At 41.0% G+C, this 27,075-nt stretch overlaps 1 protein-coding gene across 1 annotated transcript in view; it reads left to right on the top strand.

Annotated features, from left to right (window-relative positions):
• Positions 1–26,869, top strand: part of LOC124594052 (cubilin-like) — a 390,054-nt gene extending 363,185 nt beyond the window's left edge. The window contains exon 10 of the mRNA XM_047132402.1: positions 26,189–26,869. Within this exon, the coding sequence (XP_046988358.1) occupies positions 26,189–26,869 (681 nt within the window). The remainder of the gene's footprint in view (positions 1–26,188) is intronic.
• Positions 26,870–27,075: the final 206 nt, after the last annotated feature.

Genomic DNA, 27,075 nt, shown 5'->3' on the forward strand with positions numbered 1-27,075 from the left:
TTATTAACCTGGACAATTTGTGAAACTCCGCCTATTAAATATATCGTACATTTTTTCTGAAATTATATTAATTCGTCTGTTTGTAGATTTACATATACCGATTTTCGCCGCATTCTGGTATTAGCGCTGGAGAGCTGGACCACTTTTTTCCTTCAACCGAAAATTTGTTTGTTTTTCAACTTTTTATAACTCCTGCCTCCATATTCTTAAAGTGCGAGATAAAATTAGGTACAATATATACTAAGGCACTGCCATTTAAAATACAAAAGATACGATAAAATGAAAATGTAAATGAGCGGTGCATCTCACCCATTCGTATATGGATGAGATGGACAAGTGTATCGAGAAAGATGGACCATATAAAAATGGATATAGATGAAGAAATGAGACAGTTAAATTTTCATATTTTTATCTGGAATATGTTGTAATGAATACAGAACTATGCTATTAAATATTTTAGTCCAAAAACATTTATCAGTTTATTATAAACCATGATTGAACATTGGCTTTTCTAATGAGCTGTTCCTTTTATTCCAGCATTAACTTGTCTTCCTCTTACCACAGCAATTACACTTATTATCAGTTGCTGAACTACATTCATATGACCATTGTGAACAGGAAACACAATCTCTCTCTCTCATCGAATTTCTTTCGTAATCTTCTACTATGTCTGCACCTGACGAGCCCACGAGCAATATGTTATTTCTTTTTTGTTTTACTTTCGTTTTCTCGTCAGGAGTTGGTGGTATTTTTGTACCTTTTTTCTGTTTCTCTCCCCATCCCTCTTTAGAGATTCAATGTTTTCAGAAGAGTTCAGCCATTTGGATACAAATGCTGTCTTCGTCTTAAAATTCATAGTTTTATCAGTATAACGACTACCCAGAATTTCGTCTGTTTTTGCTTAGAAGTAGTCAGTTTTGAGGTGTTATTGATGGAAGCTCTAGGAATAGTAGCAGTGGAGTTCTAAGTTGTGTCATTGAAAGAATTTGACCTATGCAATAAGAATGCTCTTTTGACGTCCTTGGAATCAGTAGGTGTTTTGATGTATTTTGAGCAGATTTGTTGGCCTGTGTGTGAGATTCTTGTTTTTCTTTCTTGACATAGATATATCTTCCGACAAATAACTATCGCCTGAGACTGCGGCCATCTTCAGTGGAATTATTCAACATGCCTTGAAGCTAAATATAATTGTGCCCCATCACTGTCACTTTAAAACAAATGTTGTATCTCTCCCAAGTAACAGTGGTCCATCTCTCCCGATTGTCTGGGAAAGACGGACCACCCCAACGTCTATCTGTAGGTGGCGAAATCTGAGGTCATTTTAGGTTAGTTCCATGTCCACACATTTGCCAAGCTTGCAGTAAAAGAACTGCCACAATATTGTTCAAACTAAGCCTTAGTACTAAAATTATGTAACTACACGATAAAACCTTTCGGCTTACCTGAACAAAAAATGTGTCTTCTGTCCACACTAACACGAAAATCAAAGTTACACTTTTGAACCAATTTTGTTCACCAAAGATCTTACTCGCAGGTTGCGAGATTTGTTTCGAGCTGCTCATATGTGATGTAAGCTTCTGGTGCGTCTCACCCAATGATTCTACTTATCCAGTGTATTTTGCGACACTCCTGAAGATGCGATACTGTTAAGAGCTGTTCGAGTATAAGCACACTGTAGACAATACTACCCTTAAAAAACATTACACTGCTATCGTGTAACATTTTCTGTGCCTCTGGTAATGGACTCAAATCAGAGAGAAAGAGATTACTAATCATATCTGACTTATCTAGAAGAGACATTAAATTATGAAGACATCGATCGCATAGTATTATCATCTTGAGGGGATGTTCACTGCTACTGCAAACAATCATGGACATTTACTATTGGATTAAGAACGGGTGTTTTACTGGACCATTGGAGGCAAGATGGGATTCCTAACTGTTTTTTACATCATAAACATATACATGCAACCCAGTCAATACAGTTATTGTCATCCTGGAGAACATGGGTGTCTATAGTACACTCAATTTCATAATGAATCCATAGACATGTGTGCTTGCTCATCTCCTGATAAACTACTGGATAGTGCTCAACCAAACGTGGTACAAACATCACTTACTGTCCTAAAAGAAACTCTGTGGGGGTAAGAACCACCTATCTCCTAAAAAAAAGGGGGGGATGAAAAGAAGCATAGGCCACGTAGCGCCAATAGCCAGAATATATTCATCCAATATTTGTGAATGAGGGTACTTAGCTACGTGCAACCGACTTTACACATACTTTAGAATTTTTCGAAGCTTTTTCTAGCCGATAAGGCCCACAAAATAGTGAAATATAAAACGTTCATCGCCCAAAACATTTTTGCTATTCATGCAGTGAAACTGAAACATCAGGCATGACCTTTTAATTGATTACTTTTTTATAACTAACTATATTCGCAACACATTTCGTGCACACTATTCCCATGTATGACTGTATGTATCTGCAGATTCATATCACTGTGGCGACTCATAATTCAGACGATTACGACGTTATAAATATTGAGCTGCATGAAAGTGAATTTACTGGGTGGAATTCGTTAGAGCTACAGGTGATGTATGTGTAAAACATAGTTAAATACATTTTTAATATACGTGACACATGCGTTCATAGTCAAGGCCTTAGGTATAGAACTCCTCTTAAACCCTCTGGAGCGATGTGAACGAAACTTGTATACATATTACCTACTATCTGGAAAGAGATACTGTGGGTATAAGAAGCAGCAAACTCCTCTTTGTACCGGAGTGATAAACTGAAGGGACAAAGGGGCTAGGAGTAGATGGACGGAGATGGTGGGGTGGGGGACGAGAGGATGTGGGTTAGTGAGTAGAAAGGGAACAGGACATGGAAAGTGAGAGTGAAGGGGGAGGAGGAGGTGGACAGAGGGTGTGTGGAGGAGATTGACAGAGTGACAAGAGAGGAGGAGATGGACAGAGAGTGTGTGGAGGAGGAGCTGGACAGAGAGACAGGATAGAAGGAGATGGACTGAGAGAGGGGGAGGAGGAGATGTACTGAGGGGTAAGGTGAGGTGAATGTGAGGGGGCGAGATGAAGATAGATGGGAGGTGCAGATGGATGATGGGGGAAGGAGTAGACAGACAGGGAGAAGGTTGAAGGAGGAGATGGTCTCACTGAAGACTGAAATATATACATACATGGGCATACTGAAGCACTCAACTATGAATAAAATAAACATCCCCATTGAAGTGCACAGCTCTTTTACTGTTGTAAAGAAATTTCAACAGAAACAAATTTAATTTAAGTTATAAACTGAATAAATCCCAAGCAGATTATTACTCTCTAATTAGCCACCACAGGCGATGAGATACCTAAAATCCTCCCTGATCAATCTCTGAATTTTGTGTGGCAAGTCGGGATTGTAAAAAGAGATCTACAGATCAATAAAGCTAATACTACTACAATAATAGTAGTAGTAATAGCTTTATTCACCTGTAGATCTCTTTTTACAAGGTTATAGGACATGTCAAAGTATTTAAAAGCTTAGACCAATTTAAAATAAGCTAATTTGTATACACTTACATTCACAGACTTCTAGTTAAAGACAATCATTAGATTTACTCCAGGTATACAATACTGTTTTTACAAATAACTTATTAAATAATGTAATACCACACTGTTCACTCATATCTCATTATCAATCACTGCACAAACTATACCCACACTGTTTCATAACACTTCACTCACTAAACACTCAAACACACAATCCCTGGGCCCTTTTCTGCACCACAATTTCCCATTAGCTATCCTGAAAAACTGAGTCAGTATCACACCATAATGAATGAGACGTTGAGCTCAGAAAGAGGAACAGGTTTTAGCACTGTGCAACACATAGCTTGGGGGTAAGTTTTCTAGAAATGAAAAAAGAAGGGAAAAAACGTAGTGTTAATGTGTTATGTGGAATGTTGGATGTTTCATAACCATTATTATTATTTATTTGCGTAACTACTCAGTTTTATCTAATTAATCTTACAATTTATAAAATATATTACATAACAGGTACTTTCTAACTGCCTTTGTAAATAAGCATATTTTTGAAATTTCCCTTATCTCTGTTGGTAATTTATTGTAGTTTCATCCCTTGGTAGAAAATGCTGTTTTGAGTTTTATGTTTGTTTTTTCTTGGCAAATGTAAGTTGTGTCTAGCTCTTGTTTGATGGTCATGGACAGAACTGTTTGTGTAGTAATTACCAATGTTGTTTTTTTATGTGTAGCACTGACTGGTGAATGTATTCACATGAAGAAATTAAAATACACAGTGTTTTGAACAGATCTTTAAAATGAGCTTGACTACCATTTTTGGTTATGATTCTTATGGCTCTTTTCTGGAGTTTGAAAATTGTGTTCATATTTTTTGCATTTGTTCTCCCAGAAAGAATGTCATAGCTAAGAATTGAGTGTACACATGAATAGTTGTAACTAAAAGACATTGCATGTTACACACTGGTGATTGGATTCCAAGGCCATAATTTGCTGATGACATTCTGTTTGCAGTTGCATTTCTGTGTTCACAGGACTTCAACTGAGAATCAATATTCATTCCTAGAAACTTTGCATTTGTTACACAGACTACAGAGGTGGTATCTACATTTGATTTAACATTGTCATTTTCCCTCTTCAAACTGAAATTCTTTGCATTAGTTTTCCTTGTGTTCAATGTCACCTTATTGCTTATTGACCAATCATAAACTTCCTTGACAGCTTCATTTGCTTTCTCTGCAAGGAGTTCTCTAGCTTTCTCGGTGACTATAATATTGATGTTATCACCAAAGAGAATATTTTCACCACCAGTAACACTACTGGGAAAGTCATTGACGTATATCAGGAATAGTATTGGTCCTAATTTGCTACTTTGTGGAACCCCTGTACTAATGTATTTGGTTCTGATAAGTGTTTCACTAAATATGTAGATCAATTTGAAGTACATGTTATCTCTACTCTTTGTACCTTATCTGCTAGGCATGATCGAAACAAGTCATTAGCTACCCCTCTTATTCCTAATGTCCCTAATTTATTTAATGGAATCTTGTGGTCAACTGTATCAAAGGCCTTAGAAAGATCCAAAAGTATGCCTGAGACACACTCCTCTTTGTCAAGAGTGTCAAGTACAACTTTTGTGAATTCTACTATGGCTGACTTCATATTTTTGCCACTTTGGAAACCAAACTGTGATTTGCTTAATTGGTTGTATTTATTCAGGTAATTCATTAATCTGTCTTTCATAACTGCTTCTATTATTTTTGAGAATGGTGACAGCAGGGAAATGGGCAAGTAAATTTCTATGTCCTCTGCATCACTTTTCTTAGGCAGAGGTACAACTCTTGGCTATTGTAACCGCTCTGGAAATGTCACTGATGTGAAGAATTAATTTATTATATTTATTAAGGAGTCTTGTATAATCTCTGTACATTGTTTCGGTACACAAATTCATACTTCATCTAATAATACTGACTTTTTATTTTTTGAACAGTTTTATTGACTTCATTCTCTGGGGTTGGAAGTAACGTCATTTTATATAGTGCAACATTATTTACAGGTATTATATTTGTTTTGGGGATTTTCTGTTGTAGCCTCTCTGCAATACTTGAAAAATGCTCATTTACATAGTTTGATAAGTGTTATGTTCATTTACTACCTTATCCCCCCTTCTATTAGCAGTATGCTGTTCTGTGTTTCTTTGCCTCTCCCTGTTCCCTTTTTTAAAAAAATCTCAGACTGCTTTGCTTTTACTCTCTGCATTATATATTATTTTGTCATTAAATGACTTTTTTGCTGCAATCAGATCCTATGGATCTTTTTGTATCTGTGATAGAAATTTAAGAGTTCTGGATCATTGTGACTCTTTTTCATGGAACTGAGATATTTGAGTGTTTGGGAGGTCTTCTTAATATCTGCTGTTATCCATCTGTTTTTGGAAGATGTTGATACAGACATGCATACCTATGGAAATGAATTTTCAAAGTTCAATTTAAATAATGTGGAGCATTTAGAGAATTTCATATTCACATTGGTTTCCTTATACACTTCATCCCAGCTTTGTTTTGCTAATTCCTTTGAAAAATCTTTTATTTTGATTTCTGATAGATGTTTTTTATAGGCTTGTAGTTTAGGGAATGATTCGGTGACTGGTTTTACTGTTGTTATTTGACCGAGATGGGCTGATAGTCCAAGATCTTTTACAGTTGCATCACATTTTTCCCTGTCCATATTTGTGGCCACATAGTCAATTACAGATGCAGTCACTGTAGTAACCCTTGTTGCACTATTGACCAATAGGAACATGTCAAAACTTCGAAGGATATTTTTGAGGTGCTGCTTGATTCATTTATAATATTAGTGTTGTTGTTAATGTCCCCACACAGATTTATGTTGACCTTTGTACTTGTGACTTTATCTAGAACTTCTGTTAGTATATTCAAAAGTGTCCACATTACCACTGGGAGATACACACAGAAAATGATTAATTTCTTGGTGATATCAAGCCCTGTTAATTCTATAGCTGATATTTCAATGTGTTTGTCTTCACTTGCTGTGATGAGGTCTTGTCTTGATTTGAACTGTGTCCCCTTTCTGATGTAAATGCATGATCCTTCACCTCTTGAAGCAGTTCTGCAGTAAGAGTTTGCCTTTCATATGATAACATTACATGTTCGATTTCTGCCTCTCTACACCAGTGCTCAGTAACACAAACTACTGTGCAGTTCAAAGATTGGAGCTCAACTTCTAATAGTTGTATTTTATTTTTTATTGATTGCATGTTTTGATGGAGGAGTTGAAATCTGTGAAATGCACCATGTTACCCTTTTCAGTTGTTTGTTTTTATTTGTGACATATAGTATGTGTAATATTTTGAGTGTTAAAATCTGTGTTGTGAGTGATTGTTCCACTATTTTTTAAATTGCTGGGGATATTCTGTAGGCAGGGGAACCTGCTGTCTAGATTTATCCTAAAAAATAGACTTACTTTTCCTACCCATGACAACAGGTATTTTGACCAAGTGTGGCATGAGATCCTCCCCCTATACTTTCGTGAATCAGCTGTACCAATATCCCCTTCCCAATCCTCTTCAGATGTAGCCCATGTCTAGTGAAACCCCATCTGTTGATGGTCCTGACGGGCACCAGAGACCCATGAGCAAAGTTCGCTGATCTCAGAGCCATCCCTAGCCCCACATTCATTCACCTCACAGTTCCATCAAGGTGTGGCTGATCATGATACCGGAGCAGCTCAATGATGCGTACATTGGTGCCATGAATCAGGGAAGCTATGTTGTCCAGGTCTCGACCTATGTCATATGCCCCACCACTGTCCAAACTGTTTCTCGCCCCATCCACTATCACTGCATGGTCCTCTTTTGTAAAGTCCTCGCATAAAGACCCTGTCCTCTATCTGGTACGCTGCCTGTAAACTTTCCTGTAAGTGAGGGCCTACACTACGCCTATGGCTGCTACCTAGCAGCAGAACTTCCTTCTTCCTAACACTTTGTACACTCCTAGGTTTCTCGGCCTCGACTGAAATGTGCTGCACATTTTATGCTCTTCGTTCTACCTGAGGCTATTCTCCACTTAACTCTGGCTGTGGTAGATACCTGTTTTTGGCATTGATGATAAAACTGTCAGATTGCGTTCTCTTTCTTCCTATCCTCCTACCAGCTGCCAGTTCCCAAACACTCTCCTCCCTCCACCCCCCCCCCCCCTATCTCCTTTGATCCTCATCAGTTCCTTCCTTGCTTCCTCCAACTGTGCCTCGAAGGCACAGATTCTCCTTTCCTGTTCTGCAATCAAAATGTTCCTACTACACACTCCGCAGTTCCAGGAGAGAGCCACTTCCGTTCTCCCAGCATACCCCCCCCCCCCCCCCCCCAATTGCATCCACTCCAGCGAAAATATTTTCTACAAGATTGGCAACAGCTTCTACATTTCTCACACATGTTTAGTTTCGAAAGAATGTTTTAAATTATTCAGAGACGTGAGATGTAAACAAAAAACGATACAAAGATCTTATGAATGGTTGCGGTTGTTTTTGTACAGATTTAGAACCACAGTGACAGAAGAATGAGTTAGTAATTAGTTTGCGTTTAGAGAATTTACGTATCAAACGTGTTTGGCCAGGTTTTTAAACGTTTACAACTCGGAAAATTTACGTCTACATCGCGTCTATCTAACTAGTAAACAATAATAAATGTGTTAGTTAAATTCTATTTAGAAACGTTTAATTACACTTTTATTGGGACAATACACACTGGTGAAACTGTCAGATCGCGTTCTCTTTCTTCCTATCCTCCTACCAGCTGCCAGTTCCCAAACACCCTCCTCCATCTCTATCTCCTTTGATCTTTATCAGTTCCTTCCTTGTTTCCTTTTTTTAACGAATTTTGCACTATCAAGAAAACTTGGTCGAAGTTTTTGTGTTTGTCGCTAAATTTTGGGTTTTGTAGGGATTATCTGGACTTCAGATAACACGAAGCTTTTTTAAGGAGCTGATCTAATGGGACGCTAATACTCTGTTGTGCGACAAGAACGGACATTACAGCGAGTGTACGAAATAAAGAAAATTTAAATTTTGCACTATATCCGCTTAAATATGTTCTTTTAGCGGACGAAGGAAATACCTGTGATCTCTCTCGGCGGCCATCTTTGTGAAACTCTTAACCATTTGTATGTATGTAAAACTTACTAGGATTAGCATGTATTACAACCTTAAGTAAAGGGTTCATTACAATTTTAGGATGAGGCTAGAGTGCGGTTACACACTGAGGTTGGGTTGCTTCCCGTAGATCTTTTAGGCAATCAAGCAGTTACTGTGCTTTCATTGTCACAGGATGTTCGACTTCCAAAATTACTCTTTAATTCGCAGCACAACAAAATGCGTCGCATCCCACCAGTCTTGTATGAAGCTGTGGCCTAAATTGATCAATCGACACACTGACAACAGTTTAGGCTGAGATCTGCTAACTTCCCTTTAAACGAGTGAGTGGGAGAATGTCTCCAAGGATATTTAGCAGGGGTGATCTTGTAACGGGGAGGAGAAGCTTACAGGAAGTGAATAAGGTTGCAGAAACTTCCAAATAGTCCGCCCCCGGTAGCTGAGTAGACAGAATGTCAATCCTAAGAGCCCGGGTTCGATTCCCGGCTGATTCTGAGATTTTCTCCGTTCAGGGACTGGGTGTTACGTTGCCTTAATCATCATCATTTCATCCCCATCGACGCGCAAGTCGCCAAAGTGGCGTCAAATCGAAAGACTTGCACACGGAGAATGGTCTACCCGACGGCAGGCCCTAGTCACACGACTTCCAAATACAGTTTAAGAAGACTGTTTTTAATAATTCAAACTTTGTGAGGTGACATACAGCGGCGTTTTATCTATCAATGATGAAATTCTTTCACTCTATCAACCCAAGTTCTTCAGTATTACATGCTTTGCTAGAGACTTGTTCCGATGCTACAGCCAAATACTTGAATGAAGGTAAAAGAGGAGTATGAGACAGTACTCGTTATTCCAATGCACAGAAAACTACCAATTATTCCTCGTTGCGAGTCATGGAACTAGAAGCTGGGAGACAAGTCTGAGGTGGGACTTGTTACCTCTGTATATTCTCACACACAGAAATACTGTTACTCTTCGATACGTTTAGAGACAAGCTCTACAGAGATTGTTCTTTACTAACTGGTAGGAAACTCCCTGTAAGAATTGTGGTTGGATACGTATCAGAAAATCAGTGCCTCGTTCGAATGTGTGCAGTTTTCTCATAGTTTGCTGCAGCATCATCGAACTGTCACTTTACAGTGATGATTTCTGATGAATTAGATGTTCCCTGTTGATGACTATGGCTCCAGCTGTGTGACTCGCTTGTCAGTTCTCTCACTGATTAACTCATCCTCTACTGCCGAGACTGACTAACTGCCATTTGTATACTGCTTTTTCAGTGTCTTGTAGGAATTTCCTGTGGCTGTATTACTTCCCTTACTTTCACTGAAAGTACTTTTAATGGCTGGAATCCTTCTAGAAGCTTCTCGAACCTCCTTGAACAGTACTGTAACGTCCCACTTGTGCCAGGACATCGTAATTTTGGCCCCAGTCAGCTGGCCATTTCAGTTTCCATTACTTACAGCTTGTCGTTGCCCGTGCAGTGATCGTGACTGGCGCAGCGTACTACTTTTGCCTAGGGTGTGCTGACAGCAATGTTTACTTGCTCACTTTCCTGTATACATTTGCAGCGTGTCTCTCCTGTGCTATATCTGTACCTTAATAGTTACTAAAGTTTCCATTCTTTTCAAAGCGTCAGTAACATTCCTTATATCAATAACACTAGGAGCTCTAACATTAATCCTGACGTCCATAACGCATCCCACCTTAAATAAATCATAAGCAATTGTCCAATGTGGCACTAATTCCTTTAAATTTACAAATATAATTGTTGTACCTTTTTATACTGTATTTCTTATAATCTAGTTACATTTTATCCATACTCAGTTTCTACTATATATTCTGTAAATATCCTGCATCTTCTTTTTCTGAGGATGTGACATCATCATCTCCTCTTTTCCCAATCTAGGAGGTTCGGGTATGTCAACTACAGTACTTTTAACAAATACCGAGCGATGTGGGCAGAGGTTAGCACTTTGGACTCGCGTTCCGGTCGTTCAAAATCTCGTCCGCCTGTGCTGATTTAGTTTTTTCGTGATCTCCCTAAATCACTTCAGGTAAATGCCAGGATGGTTTTTTTTTTTTTTTGTTTTTGAAAAATTTCCTTCCTCGTCCTTCCCTAATCCCTTGGGACCGATGATCTCGTTGTTTGGTCCCCTCCCCCAGATCAACCAACCAGTCTTAACAAATACTGACTGACAAAAATTTCCAGCGCCAAAACAGTCGTGTCAAACTTATATCTGAAACTTGCACCGTAAATATTGCAGAAAGTGCTACGGTTGAGCAGTTATCACAGCATGGGTTGGTAGTCAGGGGACTGTATTGTTAGCCAATCAACAGAATTTAATAATACTTGTAATTGTATTTTTTGTGCAAACATACACTTTTCAAATGCAATAATGCTTATTCACAATAACAGACGAAAAGTCGGGTAAATTAGAATGTCACTGATGTTTGTTTCAGGATTCTAGTGGGAGTCGTTAAAGAGATATCGTATTTTGAAAAGTTCTCACAATTACACTTGCATAATACCTGTGATTGCGGTCACTAAAAACAACACAAGTGCATACATTAGTTATGCCGAGTCTGACCAATAACGAAACAACTGACCAGTACAAATAATGTTCAAATTGACCACCAGCAGCGGTAATACACATATCGAGTCTGGTACGGACAGACTGCTGCACACGTTGTAGCATTTCACACTAGATGTCCGAGCAGGTTGTAGTAATACGTCGTTGCGTATCATTCGGTGTAGTTGGTATGTTATAGATGTCAAATACGGGGAATGGTCCAGCCAAGATACAGGTCCTATCAAATGATTTGGGAACAATTCGTGAAGACATGCTGTAGTTCTTCATGCACTATGGGCTGGACAGCCATCATGTTGGTACCACATATCCCTCCTTGTCTGATGAGACTCTTCTTCTATAGTCCGTGGAAAATGGTATGTTAAGAGACTACACTTGTGCGAATTCAGCGTTGGCTCTATGAAAAAAGGACCAATGAGTTTATGGTTCACTATCCTACGCCACACGTTTAGACTCCATGGATGCCGACATTCCACCTGACGGAGCAAACGGGGACTGTCAACAGACCAATAGTGCGTGTTTCGGCGCTTTAACAGGCCGGGATTGGTAAATGTGGCTTCATTACTATACAATATACATGGTACATATAGAGTATCCTATCTTAATGTTCATGTACAGAAGTTAACACGATTCTCATAATCCTTTCCGTGGACCTCTTGATGGAGAGAGATTGCATGGCACATGTCACTTCCTTGTGCTATGGTACGGGAGCTAACTCGAAGGTCAGCTACAACAGCAGAGAGAACATCAATTTCCCCCCTCCACTGTCGTCAGTTGTTTCCTTCTGTTACTTTGTCTAGGTGTTACACTCCACTTCCAAGTAACTGATGAAGAGGCGATAAATAGCTGCTGATGTGCCTAATGGCTATTGGGATATATTGCCGCATACACCGTAGAAGGACGAAATCAATTCATCCTACACTCTCCATACAATTTTTGTGTTTGCGGGGATCCACAGCAACCAAATTCTTAACAAACGTAAATATGGTCAGTAGCAGGCTATAATGCAACAAGGGCAATACAAAGAATAGTAACTAATAACTATTTTTATAATTCAGATTAAGCCTACGTATGTGTACAGTAATGTTGGTCTCTTCTGTCATTGTACATATCCCTTTGCTAGTTATCAGTCAGCTGTTCGACATACTTCAATCTCATTATTGCTACTTACAGGTCCTATAGACCGCTAACTGCTTGTGTTAATGGCAATGCTAATGGTGCTTCTGTTGTGTTTGGTTTTCACTCTAATTCTTTATGACCATTGAGTTACATTATAACACTAGGAACAATGTCCCTCCTAGAGATATTAGTCTGCACTGGACGTACACCCGCAATCCAGTTTTTGCAATTTTTATGGAATGTTAACAATCCCACACCTTGTAGGTGAATTTGTACCAAGGAAAATTGCCTAACAGCAGTACATTTTGAGAAGTAATTTTATTTAGACAACCTGTTTCGGAATCTCAATAATGCCATCTTCAGGCCCAATACGCACTTCATTTATAGACAGATGTATCGACATTAGCGTCAGACGTATCGATACTAGCGTGCTAGAGGTATCTTGATACCGTGAATTCGTTGTTAGAGGGATTGTTTCGAAGACTTGATAATTTTTCTCCTAGATGTGGAGCTATTATTTATTTATGGCTGAACTATGTGTCTGCTTTGTTCCAATTTTGCTGCATTACTGTCATTACTCAGAATGTTACATTCAGCCACAGTGATATTTAATTTGCTTAATCTTTCCCTGCACTGTTGGACGTCCCTGTTCTCTATCCCGTCCACTCTATAGAATTAATCGTCATGCATTATTAAGTAAATGTACGTTATACTTTTCCATGCGATATTCGTAATCTGTATCTTGCCATGATGATAGAAGCATATCAGGTGTATCTTTCAAATTTTGGATCTCCACCGTGTCTTCACGTGATTCGGCTCTCAATGGACCATTTAGCAGGGTAAATGACAATGATATCTGTTTAGACTGAACCATGGCTCTCGTAAAAGAAGTTTCCTCTTGTTAGTGTCTGCTCTCCATTTTTCTTGTCATTAATAATAAGATTTCAACCGATTTATAAGTACTTTTATCTGTTTGTTTCTAGATATTTTAATTGTGATACTGGCCAGGTCTATTGTAATTACTTCTTACCGCCCTCTGGAATGCGAATCTAGTTTCTTGGAATGACTTTTTGTTACCGTCTCATCAAGCACTATAAACCAACCCAGTCTCCTGTTGTAGATATTCTTGAATTATGCGTCTGGTAATAGTGAGCCTCACTCATTTTCTTCGCTTCTCTTACCTTTTCACATGCTACTCGGTTCACTTCTCGCATTCTAGTTCCCAGCTACGGCGTTGTATCAAATACAAAAATACTATATGGTAGCGACAGATCCCAGTTACTACAGAACTCTTTTGTGAAGTAGATATTCCATCAGCTTTCTATTTGTCAGTGATATGATGTGGCCTGTATCTCTCCCGAATCCTTAATAATGTACATACGCTCTTGAATACTTGGCTCAAAATCTTCGATCCCTGGTTGATGAACAGTACTAACAGAATTTCCTACATAAACACAATTTCTCTACAAATATCGGCACCACTGTCTCGGCGTCCTGTTTCTCGAGTGGTACTGCCGCTATAAATTTACTTAGGTTATTGTGAAATCTCGAGCACCAATTTCCAGTCGTTGTCTTATCTAACAGACCTACTATATCTATGTTACATTTCTCACAAATGTCTTCACTGTGTCTGTAATGACTAGAGGCATCTTTGTCTCGCTCAGAGACAAGTACTCCTTTGTCACTTGTCTCACTTCCCAACGCTTTCTTCTACGCCTCTTTTCGTGCTTTTCCACTGCTTATACTTCTGTTAGTGATATCATCGAGGACATGGTCGAGGCGGAACGTGAGGGTCCTGGAATGTAAGGAAACTAATAAATTAGAGCAAGAGATGTTCGAACAAATTTGCTGTATTTTACTACCAGTAAGCTATCAGTAAAGGGTACAGTTGTAAAAGCGTGGCGCATGGGAGGCCGCCGATAGCCAGACTGAGGGGCACAGTGCCAGAACAAAGATGAGCAGGAAGGCACGTCTGGTTATGTCGAGAGCTGGCTACAAAGAGAGCTCTCGCTAGCCTGCTCGAGTCCCCCACGTAAGCTTTCACAGCCCTCTGATTGGCGGCTGAATGGTACTTCGCACACGTGTCCTAGCCACCGATGTTTTAATAAAGCATTATCCCTCCAGCAGTACTCACGGTGAGAACACTACTCACATGGACTGCGAGTAGGTGGTGATATTCGGTGACGTCAAGTGTCACACCTGCTCACACCCATCCACAAATTAACGGCGAGACACATTCCACTGCACCAGAAACAAAGGTTTCTTCTTCCTGCTCTTTATTTTCCCTCACCATTAATATATGTCCCTTACTTTTGCTTATATCTTCTATTTCATCAGACCGCATTTGACCTAATGCATCTGCATTTGCATTAAGCTTTCCCGATTTGTACATAATGTCATAAGAATACTCCTGTAGTTTAAATCTCCGTTTCAGTAACCTTCATGATGGATCTTCGTCACCGAAAATCCACGTCAGTGGCTTTCGAATTGTTGCGATGCTAAAATGTCGACAGTCACTATAAATGGTTTCTCGAAATGTGGGTAGCTCAGTATGGGAGGATTTAGAAATCTCTCTCTTAGTTCCCGAAATGCTGCTTATTGCTGGCCTCCACTTTCGTATGGCACTCCAGTCCTCAACAGTTGATGTAGTGGACTTGCAATCTTACCAAACTTTGGAATATACCTACGGTAATATCTGGTTAACCATTAATATCCTTTTAAATCTTTGGTGGATTTCGGAACTGTAAAGTTCTTTACCTTCTCCACGTTTCCCTCGTTCGGCTCTACACTTTTATCGCTTGTTCTCTGTCCTAAGAGTATTACCTCCTTTCTCAGAAATTCGCACTTATTTGATTGTAGCTTTCATCTATGTACCGTACACCCGTCCAAGAATTTGTGCCAATTCTCATTATGTTCTTTTAAGACTTCCATAGTAAATTATGTCATCTAAATCCCCAAACATTTTGTAAAATGACTCTGAGCAGTATGAGACTTAACTGCTAAGATCATCAGTCCCCTAGAACTTAGAACTAATTAAAGCTAACTAACCTAAGGACATCACACACATCCACGCCCGAAGCAGGATTCGAATCTGCGACCGTAGCGGTCGTACGGTTCAAAACTATAGCGCCTAGAACCGCTCGGCCACCCCGGCCGGCAAACATTTTGTACCTCGCAGTCCTGCCGAATAATGGTCATCAGATTCTGAAATGTGCTTGGTGCATTCTTAAGCCGCATCAACATCCTTTTGTATTCATGTTAATGAAAATTTGCACTGAATGCTGTCTTTTCTCCTATCTACTGGTTCATTTAAATGAGATAGTACCCTGGCCAAATCTAAAGTGGAAAAATTCTTGGCTATCCTTTATGGTCCAATACCTCACTTACTTCAGAGTTGGAAAAGGCTTCCCCCAAAGAGATTTCGTTCAGTTTCCATAGTCTGTTACGAATTCCTATTTTGCTAATCGACTGGCGTCTTATTTCCTTGGCACAATCAACACACGTGCATTCAACAATTATAATCCCATTAACTACGTTCTTAATTTATTCGGCATTTTTTCTCTTCCGGTATTCTACAGCGATGTTCATTCACATCTTTCCCTTTGTGTTCTGGCAGTATTGGGACTGCATACTTCACGGTTTCTGTAGGTGACAATTTGACCCCCGTTTTAGTAAAATAGATCACATTATGAGTTATACAGGTTTTCCAATTCATATCGCGCTTCTTTGTTCAGATACTTGGTTTTGATTGCTTCTCTAACTCGCGTATTGCAATTTTATGGGTGTTCATCATGTTCGTTGGTTCCTGCACGACTCGTACTGGCGTCACTTTCTCTATCTCTTCACCTAATACTCTTTTGCTGCACTCAGTTCACACTTGGACTCCCTGATGTTCAATACTCTGGCTCCGCTTTCGAACTCCTTCGTTGCCAATGGGAGAAATTGATGGGTTTTCAAGGAAATGATCTTTCACTTTTGTTGTGCTGTGTGACTATAAAATGAGTACTCCATCCACAAGTGAAAACAGATCGTGCTGTATGTTCTGCGCATGAAAATGACATCTTCAGTTTTGAAACAAATGAAACGTGGTGTGCCATATGCACATTCCATGCGCAATGTTTGATAGATGTTTTGCTCCTTAAAAATCGTCTGTAACTCATAGTGGGATCTTTCCACGCGCACTCAGGGCAAGGGGAAGTCAACATCGCTTTAGTGCTACCCTGTCTATATGCTCAGTTAAAGCTTAAAAATGTATGCTATTTAAAGAACTACACCATCAGATTCTGTGTGCTAATCTGAAAGTCGGCTAAGGAGACGCTGAGGAGGACTCAACAAACGTCTGGAAGGCAAATCAAAAGCCACTGTTTTCTAGCCGGCACAAGTGCTTCAAAGGAGGTCGTGAGCCTGTGGAAGACGATCCCCACGCAGATGCCCATTCACGAGCAGAAAAGAGGATAATGTTCATAGTACGCGCGTTGCATTGAACACAGACCGGCGATTAAGTGTTCGTATGACTACAGACCACACAAGAGTTAATAAACAGACTGTGAAAAGGGTTAAGGTAGTCATGTTGACCTTTCTCACCGAATTTTCCTCATTCGCCCTACTATCACAGTGTGGCCCTGCAGAATTCGTCCTCTCACTCTGAGTGAAGACACCACTTAAACGACAACCCCATGAGGCAACAGCAAAGGTGAATGTGGCTGCAAGGCGCTGCTTTAAGAGTGTAAGATATCTAGCTCTTGCAGCCATCACTACTTTCTTGTCACTCGAAGCGCCTTATGTATTATAGCAGGCAGCTGGCAGCACAAAAAATGATCGATAGGTGTTCTCAATCAAGAAAAGCTGCAGATTTCTGTTTGCACAGAGTAGTTTAGTGAGCTCTTGCTTTTAGTTGACATGGAGCCGTCAGAGAATGCTACGTCGTGACCGGATGCTGCGTTAGGATTGTCCACCGACACCTATTACTCCAATGTTTTTTAATTAAGCAATATGTCAAATAGGATTTAGCAAATGGATCGAAATCTCTCTTCAATGAACTCATTAGGATGTATTTATTAAACTAATCTGTATATAAAGTTACGAACAGCCTGAATCACACAGCGCATTGACACGAACAATGCCCCACGAAGTGATCTGCGCTGACAGTTTTTCGTGATGTGAACGCCATGGTGGCAGCGGTGTAGCTGCGTGTTGGCGCGAAACTGCGAGCAATTAAGACCCGTTACTTACTGGGAAAGTTACGTACTATTTATTTTCCATACAAGTGTTATTGCAACATATCTGTATTATCTTGCGTGTGATTATAGATCGGAGATTGTTGAGGGCACACAACTTTTGTATTATTGTTTTGTTATTTTAACCAACGCGAATGTCCTGAATAAAATCCGCCCTCAAATTTCTATTACGTCACCTATTAGTATCCCCAAGAAACTTAACTGTAAGGACTAAAACTAAAATGAATATGTGCACGTAGAACTGTTCCTGTGTTTCAGAACGAGTAACTGATTTTAATTATTTGGCTGCATTTAACGCGTAGGGGACAACCAATGCACTTTTCGCTATACACTGGTAAATCGCCACTTTATTGGTCAATGAAGTAATAAAATGCGAGTAGGATTTTATTATGCGATGAAAAATAATGAAATTTTGATTAAAATATAAATAAAATTTTGTTCCGTTTTTTAATGGAATCACTGCAACGACAGCAGCTACAGCTTTTTAATAAATAAACAAGAGTCGTGTACCTCGTCGACCAATGAGTAGTCCCGGTGGACTACTGAAAAATTGTTCTACTTTCAACGATGCGTTTTCAGACCTAACGCTCCAGTGTTAATCACAAGTGAAAAACGATCGCAAATTCATGAAAATATTTCCGCGTTCAAACCTTTTTCTTGCTAACTTGCTGAAATCATTGTAAATCCACGCCCTGCTACCCGGCAATGCATGCGAATCTCACAGGCCCCCTATTTGTCGTTATAAAATTTTGAACACTGCACTAACACGTCCCAGTCACTTCTCATAGTTAAATACGTCTGCATTGCTCCATCTGTTCCACACGAATGACCAACGCCGTAATCGCTGACGCTCTTGTATGTCCTTAAACTGTCATTACGAAAATAGCACACTTGCTTTTACTCTACATCCTAACAGCTATGCTATCTTACGCTACACAGTAAATTCTTAAATTGGCAGCAGTCAACAACTGTAGAATTATGGATACAGTGAGAATCACACTGGATAGCAGATTCACGTCAAAAGTTTATACAGACTGTACCTTGATTTCAGCAGATAAATACCTGTCGTCCTCAGTAGAAGTAATAACACGTGTTGCATATTGCGTGAAAAGACAAATAAACTGTACGTCCTACTCAACAGTAAAATGATCCATATAAATGCTTAAGGAATTTAACAATCTAGTGCACACCAGAAGTGTATCCACAACACTAACGCAATTCCCAACAGCATAGCCCTGATGTACCCAAGTTTACATTTAATAACAGCCATTCATACAATTGCCAATGACATGCTGTATGCCAAAGAAACGGTAACAAAAATACGGAAAGTTGGAAGTTTAATGCTAAACTTGTAAACTCGTGTTTGAAAGTCTGAATTGTATCTAAGAAATGAATAAAACTTATTCTGGTATAGAAATAAGTAAATCTCAGTGCAGGCTGACAGAACTGTGTCCAAATTAAATATTGAACGTAAGTATGTATGTGGAGGGAGCTGAAGCTACACGATGAGAAATCCAGACTGGTCGGTACAGAAAACAATTCGCCTGCAAGAAAGCAATCCTATTGCAGTGAAGTTAACATATATTATGAAACTGCAAAACAAAATGATTCAATTACAATGTTGGCCCTGAATATTGCTAATGTTTATCTTTAGTCTTGCTGCACCAGAACCGTTATTGTAATACACGGCAGATGAACATAGAAATTAATGCATCTCACTATATGATAAAACTGCTTGAAAATTTACAAGGTAGCGCTTTACTGAAAGCTTTTACTAAATTAATCGTCAGAACGGGTACTAATATTTACACAGAAATATTCTGACAATCACTGTGATTTACAAGGGACATGAGCTTTGGCAATAAATTAAAGTAATTGGCATATCTGTGCTCACGCAACGCTCGTCTGCTATGTAACCTCTCACTATTAGGATAATGATGACATTGTCACAGTTCTAATATCATTTACTGTACTTGCAATGTGCAATGTATCTTTTAAGTTTCAATAAAAATGCTTTTCAGTACACAACTCGCGATATGCAATGCGAGTATGCGAACAGAGTCATGAAAGTACATGAAAATGGGGAATTAATCCTAACGACTGACAAATAAGAACAAGACTCCGAGATGAATTATGCATGATTAAGCCGTAACAATACTACACTTTTCATAAAGTTCTCACACCTAGAAAGGTGTGCAGAAATATGTCTAAATAACTCTCTTGCGTAAAATTGCTTTCCTTGACACTTGTTTCAACTATCATAGAAGTCCATGTGTTTCATTATAAAATTTCTACAGCAAGCTCTAACCATACACAATTTTCTAGTAACAAGAAACTACACAGTTACAAATAAAAAAGACAGGATTATCTTAAAAATTACCTTTTGTCATTATTGCATTCTTATCATCACATTTCCTCGAAAATTTTCCTCAAAATATGTTTTTACAAAACCCTTTTTAAATAGTGTTGCTTCCACTAACACCAGGCCAACTTCCATCCTTCTCGAACCAAGTACATAGCCAGACTGTCCAATCCTCACTACTACTACTACTCTCTTCTAAGGAAGTAACATCTCTGACCAACATTTGTAGTCTCAGTAACAGCCTTACAAAGAATATGATTATATCGATACTACACAGGTTCAGTAAATTTATTAAATTCAGAACTTCGTATACGTTTACGATGAAAACTTCATGAAAATAGCAATGCTGAATAAGACAGCTTACCTTTCACAGTATGCCAGAAATAAGGGCAACAAAGCAAGAAATTGTTTTGTGTCAAGGCGGACGGCGGACCCACAATCCCATCTTGTTATCTTCAATACTTTTTCTCGAATCTGGATTCTGCTGCTTATAAAAATCATGCAGTGTGGCTAGCAGAGTGCAGCTGCTCACGGAATACGGAAACGCAGGACTTGCAGGCGTACCTTAAAATAGGGTGAAGAGAGTAGAAGTTCCCGCGGAACATGTACCATATCGCGTCGGGAGAAAAATGAGAACATAATTCAAGATTTGTTTGTGTAGATTGCCAGTGAACTAGTTTAACTGGGTATTTATGAATTTCTAAGTTGTGTACGCTGTCAATTGACGCTTTGCTTACTCTATGACAATCATCAGATGATGTGCTGAATTTGCTTACTCCGAGCATTATATGTAAGTGCCAACATACTTTGCATTGTTTTAACTTAAGTACCTAGAAAGAAAATTTTCAATTCTGTTTCATTAACCAGACTTTTGCCCTCAATGTATACTAATATTAGACTCGTGTTTCGGCTAGCTGAAAACATAGGGTTACGTTTTCGGTATTTGTGGAGTAAATAGAAATAGGAATCGACAGTGCTTCTTCAAACGAAGACCAAGAATTTGACGGAAATAAAGACACAGGACCCTGTTCTGAGCACTGCAGTACATGGAGAAGCAAATAGTCATTTAGATTGTGTGCATGTAAAATTTGTTTTTTAGATGGCAGTGGTACGTTGGACTCTCTTCGCAAAAATCAAGGCCGGTTACAGACTTTGCTTTAAAAGATCACGACTCACTTTCTAGCCATTATAAAGCTTTCTGTTACTTCTTTGTGTACGAGCGACTTGTAGAATCAAGAACATGACAGCTTTTAAAGATGATGTAAGTCACTTAACCTATTAACAAACAAACCCGCTTCATCTACATAATTTTACAGTAAATTAAATAGAAATATAATACTTTTCATTTGCAAAGGAGTTTAAATGATCAGAAGTCATGCATTATTCTTAGTTTTGTACTGAATTAAACCTTCTCTGAACCAGAGAGAGTTTGCTTCTTGTTATCCTAGAAGCAAAACAGATTTTTTAATGTCCCTGATTGCCCAGTGGAGAAATAAATAGAAGTAATTAAACGATGAACACTGCTGCTTTTATTCAACCTTTTCCCCAGGATGAATAGAAACACATTTTCTTACTTTTTTAATGAGATAGGTCCGAAAGCCGGGTATAAGTTTAAAGTTAGGCACGAGACTCGTAGTCCCATATAATTTCTATTTTATTTTTTAAAACTAGCTGAGTTGCCAGCGTCACTCGGATATGTATTTATTTCATTTCTAGTAGCCCATCTCCTCCTTCCCTCTTCGTTTGGTCAGTCTCCTTGGCCCCCCCTCCATGTCCATCACCTTCTGCCCCTTCTGTGTGTCTACCTCCTCGAAACTCCCACCATCTACTCCCACCCCTCTCTCTGTGGATCTGCTACTCTCTGCTCTCTCTGTCCATCTCCTCTTTCCATTCTGTGTCCATCTTCTCTTCTCCCTCTCTCTGTGTCGTACAATGATATAATTTTGTAGGTTAGTTCAGCAGCATATGTGGATACTTTTGCTAAATGTATTGCGAATGGAGTTAGTTCCAAAGATGTTATGAACTTAAACGTCATGATGCCATATCTGATGCAACAATTGAACAGCAGAAATGTAGTAAGTGATAAACGTTTATTGATTCCATCATTTTGTGGGGATTGTAAGCGAGAAAAGGTATGTAAACGTTTGAAATTACGTGTAAAGTTCCTTGCAAGTGACTAAGTGCTCTCGTTTTCAAATATCGAGTAGCACGCATAGCAGCTATACGTTAATCAATGTGTATATCAGGCAACAAATAGAGTGCAAGTATGGTTCAAATGGCTCTGAGCACTATGGGACACAACGTCTGAGGTCATCAGTCCCCTAGAACTTCGAACTACTTAAAAAAACCACTCCGTGTACAGGCCACAAGTGGCCCATCGAGACCATCCGACCGCCGTGTCATCCTCAGGGGAGGATGCGGATAGGAGGGCTGTGGGGTCATCACACTGCTCTCCCGGTCGTTATGATGATATTCTTGACCGAAGCCGCTACTATTCGGTCGAGTAGCTCCTCAATTGGCATCACGAGGCTGAGTGCACCACGAAAAATGGCAACAGCGCATGGCGGCCTGGATGGTCCCCCATCCACGTGCCGACCACGCCCGACAAACTTCGGTGATCTCACGGGAACCGGTGTAGCCACTGCGGCAAAGCCGTTGCCTTAGATCTACTTAAACCTAATTAACCTAAGGACATCACACACAGCCGGCCTCGGTGGCCGAGCGGTTCTAGGCGCTTCAGTCCGGAACCGCGCGGCTGCTACGGTCGCAGGTTCGAATCCTGCCTCGCGCATGGATGCGTGTGATGTCTTTAGGTTAGTTAGGTTTAAGTAGTTCTAAGTTCTAGGGGACTGATTACCTCAGATGTTAAGTCCCGTAGTCCTCAGAGCCATTTTTTGACATCACACACATCCATGCGAGGCTGGATTCGAACCTGCGAACGTAGCGGTCGCGCCGTTCCAGGCTGTAGCCCCTAGAACCGCTCGGCCACGCCGGCCAGTAGTGCAACTATGGATCAGACACATTGAAAAAGGTATAAGCAATGTATTCATTACTTTGAATCGTATAATGTTGCACTTAAGAGCAAAGAAATGGATTTTTACAAATGTCATAAAGTTCAAAAGTCCGCTGTGCAGTGAATAAGTTCTGGCCTGAATTTGGGGTACTCTTGAAAATTTTACAGTTATGCTTGGAAGGTAGTAGCTGAGGGACTGATTGGCACATCAGATGGCAAGCACAGGTGATGTTAATATTTAGCAAACGTTTCTGCAAGACAGGTTTACGACAACACTCACCGGCGAGAAGGCACCGGCCGGTGGGCGTTGTGTACGTGTGTGAATAATAAGGGCAGCAGAGGACACTGACAGGATGTGGTGCAGTTAAAACAGCGCCAAGTGGCCTGTGTGCAGTGACCGAACTGGGCTGAGGAGAGCTGACACTATAGTTATTGAAGAGCACCCCGCTTGTCTCCCCAAGAAGAAATGCGTCTTAGGTGTACGTAAAGGATGTGTAAATACGCGAGCACGGTCCCCAAAATCAAGCAGTTTCGTCGCCATTCTGTCCACGTCTAGAGCTGGAGAGAATGAATATTGTTTAAGTTGCAGGCCAATCATGACGACCCTTTGGTAATGGCTATTGGCTGCCAAACGGCCCATTGAAACTACCTCCAACCTCCGCTGCACAGATGCATCATAGCTGTGGGGGGCACGCTGCACCTTGGATCTGCATCGGTGTTAGGAAGGAGAAGGCTACTGGGCTCCGCTCTCTGGGTGACTTGGTCCAGCGGACTGCAAGATGCAATCCGCAGGGGCGAGGCTGGGGCGCGAACTTGCAGCCACGTGTATGCAGAGCTACCTGCGGCCACCGACAGAGCTGCCTTGGGCGGACGGCCGGAGCTGCTGAAGCTCACTATAGCGACGGCGGACTGCTGTATTCCCTTCGGCGTTCTACATGGCATCCACCAATTGCGCTTGAGGGAACAGTCAGCTGTACCGCGAGCTATCGGCACAGCGAACACATGCAGCGCGCCACTTACGCTTGGCCTGAGTAGGAACGCTGTGTCTGCAAGGCTGGGCGACCGGACACCGATGCAGCAGATCACAACATTGTCACTGGTGCTGACCCACGCATGCGTTCACACTGCAAGGTGCCTTCACCTTGACCAGCAAAAGGCCGGCTGTGTACTATCGATGCAATGAAGTCAGTGACAAACTTGATGGTGTTTCTCAGCTTGCTTCAACGTGAGTCACCCTTCTCTCCCAGATCATACCTCTCAGTCGTTCTGACATATTACAACCTCTGAGCTCGAAGGAACTGCATCAAGTGAAAGACTAAATACCTTTTCCAGTGAGTTCCTAATTCACCTACTACACACTTTATGATATAGCCTGTGATATTCCACAGGGTTTAAGCTGAGTCTTTATCAAACCTCATCGATATCGCTTCAGAAAGTTAGTAATAAGAAATTCGAACGTCATGCACGATGCGACAGTTTCTCACACATCTCAGGGTTTATGACGTCTTATATCCTGAACTATGTATCGTAGAGTGATATAATCTTGCATATGCATTCATTGGTATGTTTGGACAACGTCTGCTAAATGCGCCAAGAATGCAGATTGTAGGGGGTGGCAGCGAAAAAATGTTTCGTAAAGGTTTGAAACTATATGTAGAGATTCTTTTGAGTCACTAAATGTTCTCGATCTCAAATACTGGGTGAATAAAATCTGGATATTCACGTCTATAGGTGTACACTTCTTTTACACAGCCATTCCCACCTCTTTGATAGGTAGTTGGGATTCTTTCCAGACAGTAAATGATGTAAATGCGACGTTTGGATGAAATCAGTCCATTTGTTTCAGTGGAGACGTAGAACAAACATACAAACATATTTTATAAATGATATGGATATCATTCCTTTTCGTGGTCCGATTTTGATTAAATATAGCCTTCAATTCTGTCAGTGACAGCTAAGGACTTGGAAGAGCAGTTGAAAGGAATGGAAAGTGTCTTGAAAGGACGATATAAGATGAAAAATCAACAAAAGCAAAACGAGGATGATGGAATGTAGTCGAATTAGGTCAGGTGATGCTGAGGGAATTAGATTAGGAAATGAGATACTTACAGTAGTAAAGGAGTTTTGCTATTTGGGGAGCATAATAACTGTTGATGGTCGAAGTAGAGAGGATATGAAAAGTAGTCTGGAAATGGCAAGGAATGCGTTTCTGAAGAAGAGAAATTTGTTAACATCGAGTACAGATTTAAGTGTCAGGAAGTCGTTTCTGAAAGTATTTGGAGTGTAGCCATGTATGGAAGTGAAACATGGACTATAAATAGTTTGGATAAGAAGAGAATAGAAACTTCCGAAATGTGATGCTACAGAAGAATGGTGAAGATTAGATGGGAAGATCACATAACTAATGAGAAGGTACTGAATAGGATTCGGGAGAAGAGGAGTTTGTGGCACAACTTGACTAGAAGAAGGGCTCGGTTGGTAGGACATGTTCTGAGGCATCAAGGGATCACAAATTTAGCATTGGAGGGCAGCGTGGAGGGTAGAAATCGTAGAGGGAGACCAAGAGATGGAATACACTAAGTATATTCAGAAGGACCTAGGCTGCAGTACATACTGGGAGATGAAGCAGCTTGCACAGGATAGAGTAGCATGGAGAGCTGCATCAAACCAGTCTCAGGACTGAAGACCACAACAACAACAAAGCCTGTACGGTACCCAAACCTAGACTCAAGTTACCTACAAAACCCCACGAAAATTCGTGCAGTTGTTTCGTAGATCAGCGTTTTTTCAAGGAGACAGAAAGACAAGAAAAATTTAATGAAACTTCAAATTACGGTGTATTTATGTTTCTTGCCCAGTTCTGATGAAATAAAGCCTATACGTTGCCCCAAGCTAGGCTGATGTTACCTGTTAAAACCCCGTAAAAATCCGTCAAGTAGTTTTGGTGTTTAACGCCTGCAAAAATAAACAGATGGACACAGCGGTTTCAAGTTTTAATTTTATTGTAGACTATTCGATTTTTTCTTTTAAGGGTGAAAACTTCCTATTCAACCCACTTAACAGTAGGCTAAATTTCGATATGTTTGGTGTTTTTTTTACCATGGTCGACTACATGTGTTAGTTGTTTCTTGCGATATTGCCACGAATACTGTTATTGCAACAGGTGCACCGGGACCGCGACATCTGGCTTCACTTCGACAAGGTGAAGTTCGCGTCGCGCTCGTGCGAAGACGGCCACCTGCAGCTTTTCCTGCCGGGCAAGACTGAGCCCTTCCTGTCGGTGTGCGGCAGCAACGTGAGCGTGCTCAAAGAGGTGCCCATAATCCCGGAGGCGGACATAATGGCTGCGGCGACGGAGGCGGCGGAGGCGGCCGGAGCGCCGGCGCCCGGGGCGGGAGCGGGGGCGGGGGCCGGCGGCTACCTGCCCGCGGTGCGCATCGAGTTCGCGGGCAGCGTGTGGCCGGCGCGCACCGCATTCAAGATCGCGTGGACCGAGCTGTTCCACCTGCCGCGCAACCCGGACGGCTCGGTGGCGCAGGCTGGCCTGGCGGCCGGCGACTGCGCCTACCTGTGTCCCGGCGACGCCGGCTTCTGCGTGCCGTCCAGGCTCGTCTGCAACGGCGTCGTCAACTGCCCCAACGTGACCGGCGCGTTGGGGCCGCACGACGAGAACCCCGAGCTGTGCAAGCTGCGAGGCGCCGAGCAGGTGGGCTGGGCCGCCGTGGCCGTGGGCGCCGCCTGCGGGGCCGTGCTCGCCGTCTGCTGCGTCGCCGCCGTCTGCCACGTCTGCTGGTGGCGCAGCAGGCTCTCCGGCCACGTCGACCTGCCCTACCGCCTCTCCTAACTGACAGCGCCTGCCTCGCAGCCAGTGAAGTGCAGCCGCCAGAGGACCTCACAACAGCTACAAACGCACGCCAGCAACACACACTCATACACACAAACAATAACCACAATTACAAGTATTCGAAGAAAAACTTCACTGTATACAATGGGCTGTTTGTTAAACACAAGTTTTCTACAGCACTACTGGGCAGTTTTGAGTTTCAGCTC

This window comes from Schistocerca americana, chromosome 2, assembly GCF_021461395.2.
Source record: "Schistocerca americana isolate TAMUIC-IGC-003095 chromosome 2, iqSchAmer2.1, whole genome shotgun sequence".
In the NCBI taxonomy this organism is placed as follows: Eukaryota; Metazoa; Arthropoda; class Insecta; order Orthoptera; family Acrididae; genus Schistocerca; species Schistocerca americana.